Source organism: Hyposmocoma kahamanoa, unplaced genomic scaffold (genome assembly GCF_003589595.1).
Source record: "Hyposmocoma kahamanoa isolate Upper Pololo Valley unplaced genomic scaffold, ASM358959v1 89, whole genome shotgun sequence".
In the NCBI taxonomy this organism is placed as follows: domain Eukaryota; kingdom Metazoa; phylum Arthropoda; class Insecta; order Lepidoptera; family Cosmopterigidae; genus Hyposmocoma; species Hyposmocoma kahamanoa.
Window position 1 is genome coordinate 2154929 of NW_020654520.1, and position 4020 is coordinate 2158948.

A 4020-nucleotide genomic window follows, 5' to 3' on the forward strand; every position below is an offset into this window, starting at 1 on the left:
TTGAATAAAATGTAGTCTGTGTATTATTACCTAAAAATAAACACAAAAAGCCTTAATGGTGCCGTGGGTAGTGACGTGACGTGAGAGTTCAGAGGAAAACATTTTTTATAATATGAGGTCCAAAAGCAATACGTTAACCATAATAAAAGAAAACTGAGTTAATGTAAACCATGTCCTGATAACTCAGGCACAATTTTTTTTTATGGAACATGCCATCTATCCCTGATATCGAGAACTTTTTGTTAGTTTTGGAGAAGGAATTATCTAGTTTGTTTTTTGTAATAAATTAATTAATCCCTAATTGCAATCGATCGAATCAGTACATCAGTATTACTCAAACTATCTTAATGTGAACGTATCTACACGTATAAATACCTTCAAATGGGATCATTACAAACCTGTTAAACCTGGAAGGAGCGCAGAGACCTGTTCTTAAAGTCATCAATTTCCGTCCTTTCGATTATTCAACACGCAAACTTTTAAATGAGTGCGATGTCCTCTCTGTTCGGCAACTGTTTATCCAAATAATTTTGAAAAAGCACAGAATTACTCCATTTGATTCCGTTATTTTAACAACTCCATACAGCACACTCACATACATTATTTTGCTTCCTTATTACATTCCTTAATTTTAAATTAAATTCTACTTTGCATTATTTCGCCATGAATGAAATAGAATGTAAAAAGACCAATCAAATCCGGGCCTATGCGTAAAACTTACAATGAAACAGAGGGCTTGCTGGAAGTTGTTTTATAATATTTATATAACCATTAATTTATAATTATGACTACTAATTCTTTTATTGTTAATCTAGCGTGGTACAGGATAGGAAGAAGAAGAATTATTTTATTAATTAAATTTTTATTGAATTGATATTCAATTCAGAGGAATTTAAATGTTGTAATTATTAATACAAAGATCGAACACTCAGAAAAAACACTCAGAAAAAATTCCTTCGATCCGGTCGGATTCGAACCGACGTCTTCTTGCATACCGTGCCAGACGCTATACCAACTAAGTCACGGAACGAACCAACAGACCTCACGAATTTTTCTATGTGCTTGCGTCGTGTCTTCGTACTTGATCTTTCAACGACTTTTTAGTCGTTAATAATGAATAATTGAATATCAATTCAATAAAAATTTAATCAATACAGTGAATAGCGACATCTCTCGCCAGGACTGGTAGCTGTAAAGGTAATTATTTTATTGTTAAATATAGATAATCTGTTTCCAAGCTGTAATATAAAGAAATATGCGCAAAATACAGTTGCACATGTACTTTTTAGATTAGGCATCGCAATTACACGTTAGATTGTAATATTAAATTTTATAGCTTTACTAGATTAATTAAATTTCATAGATTGTATATAATTTAGGTTCCTTTCCTTTTCCTAATTTAAAACTATAATAGCTTTATTTACATTTGTTATTCATGTATTATTGTATATTAGATTAAGTTATATTAAAATAAATTTATCTTATTATTTTCACGGACCAAAGTAACTACAATGACCGGCACGCTACGATGGCCGTTTTGACAGATTACAATAGTGAAGTGAAATCTCAATTAATTATCGACAAAAATATAATCAAATGCGAGTCGCAACTATAAGTTTTTAGATTTATAACTAGTATTGCAAGGGGTAACTGATTAAAAAGTTTTAATAAAACCGAAATAAAAATGTTTACTTAATATAGCCCCAACTCGAAACTGCTTTGTTTTGCATTGAGCTTTGACGCGAGCTTGCCGGAGGTGGAAGTTGTACTGGACAGCGATCCTATAAGTGACGATCGTAATAGATTTCAATTTAAAAAATTTCGAATTTCGAAAAGCGATTTCGATTTGTATATTCTCGTATATGGATTGTACACAGTGCACAAACGCGCTTAGACAAGCCTTTAGTACATTTCGATAAATCGCGGAAACCTAGGAATTCTATATACGTACATATACTCAAGTCCCTACATTCTCATTGGCGTAGACTGACCTGGCGAACCTTTCCTACTTCATCAATATTTTCATACAATCGCTCCAATTCTTCTCACTGCGGTCCCCAAACATTGTTAAGAACATTCTCGTTTTGATCTGAAAATGTTTGTTGTGTCGACTGCATACGTTATATAGTTCACATTAATTATAACTCCAACTGGAAATTATCACTTTTTATCTCCGCGTTGTAGCGTTGACATTAACGGATGGACGTAGTGCTGCAAGAACTGAAGTAATTACTTTCCTGCAGTTCTGAGACACTTGAGAAGGAATAATTCTTGAAGCGAAACAAGCACTTGCGTTTTAATGGCCGACTTTCGTTTGGCGTTCGATTTCTATGACGTCATTAAGAGAGAATAAAGTTATTTTCGAGATAGCTACTGTAGTCCAAAATTTGAAATGTTCTACATTATCCTAATTTAAATCATCACTATCTATCACGTTCTTTTGCAACTTTTTTGAGTATACAATAAAAACAAATTAAACTTTTCATTATCTTGAGAGATCTACAAAAACGTCATTTCTGGTTTCGCTAAGTATCTTTGCTACAGTGTCTGTTACAAGTCGAAATTTGAGTTTTATTGGATGTATTGAAATGCTATTTATTTTACGAGTACAATTTAAATGGTCACATTTTCTTACAACTGTGTTGTGTATGCAATAAAAACTACTTTAATTTCTCACCATTTTTTCCATTGTAAATCCAAATATGAGTTGTCTTTGCAAAGGTTACTGAATTAGTTTAGTGGACTACGCTATTTCAAAAAGGGATAAAGTCACTTACCATCATAAACAACGCCTCTCACCAGCTCCTCAGTATCGAACACAGGATGGCTGACGGTCAAATTCACATCACTGTCCAGTTCACTAACGGTGACAATGTCATCACTGTCACTCGGAATCCTCGCAAAGGCACACGCGTCAATATCACTAGTGTCACTAACAGTTGTTACTTCCACTTCACTTATGGTGGTATCATCGTAGACAGTGTCTGTTGTTGATATCGAATCGTCTACTTTGTCACCCCGAGGAGGCCCTGGAGAACGACCAGGCGCCGGGTCACCGCTTGGCATAGACAAAGTTGAACTATAAGGCAACGTAGCAATGAACAGTACTGTTGTGAATTTCACTAAACTTTGTTTCATTTTGAATTTCTTTGGGTTATTTCGTTTTGTTTTTAATTGCGGTTTCAAATGTCTTATTGTTGGTGTGTTTGAGGTCATTTTCTTTTGTTTTCAAAGATTTTTGGGTCTGTTTTACTGTTCATGGTGAAGACAATTTCCATCAAACATCTGGAACAGAAGAAAAACATTATATGAAAAACTAATAATTGCACAATGGGAGGAATTTTACGGAACCCAGGTAATGAGCTGTGGTTCTAAAACATTTCTTATAATTTTCATTACAATATTAATTTGGCAAAACCAAAATGTGGGAGAAAGTTTCGAACAGTGGTTCACAAACTTTTCGCAACATTGTAAAGTTTCTCGTGGCACGTAGTTAGTTAAATTTTCATTTAACCTTAAAATGTTCACAAACAAACGCGCTGCAAAAGAAGTGAGTAAATAACAAGTTAATTATTTATTCCATTCACAATTAATGTCTGAGCACAATTATCAGTTCGTTTTGCACAAACATATTTTCAAAGGGTCGTTGCAAATATTTTCACTTTTTTCTACTGATTGTTGTATTTTTATTTTTTTATCTCTATTAATATATATGTAAAAATACAAAATAATATTAATATACTAAAACGTCAAATTGCAGTGCCGTTTGTTGAGGGGCCACCGCACCCTCATCAACCCAAGGTATACGCGCGGGCACCAGCAGATACACCTTAGACATTACATCATTACAGTCTTTATGATGGAACACGGAAATGTAATGAGCCAGAAAAAGCATAGTTCGCCTTTTTTTAATGTATAATAGACAGACGCTTGGCCACAATCTCACCTGATGTAAGCGACGATGGGACACGTTTGCCTAAAAAATGCCTATTCACTCTAGTCTGTTATCCAACTATGCGT

The 4020-nt window shown here is 34.0% G+C and overlaps 1 protein-coding gene across 1 annotated transcript in view; it reads right to left on the reverse strand.

Moving 5' to 3' along the window:
- The window catches only part of LOC113236110, a 429318-nt gene extending 426169 nt beyond the window's left edge, over window positions 1–3149 (reverse strand). The window contains exon 1 of the mRNA XM_026472101.1: window positions 2778–3149. Within this exon, the coding sequence (XP_026327886.1) occupies window positions 2778–3138 (361 nt within the window). The 5' untranslated portion in view covers window positions 3139–3149. The remainder of the gene's footprint in view (window positions 1–2777) is intronic.
- Between the last annotated feature and the right edge of the window lie 871 nt (window positions 3150–4020).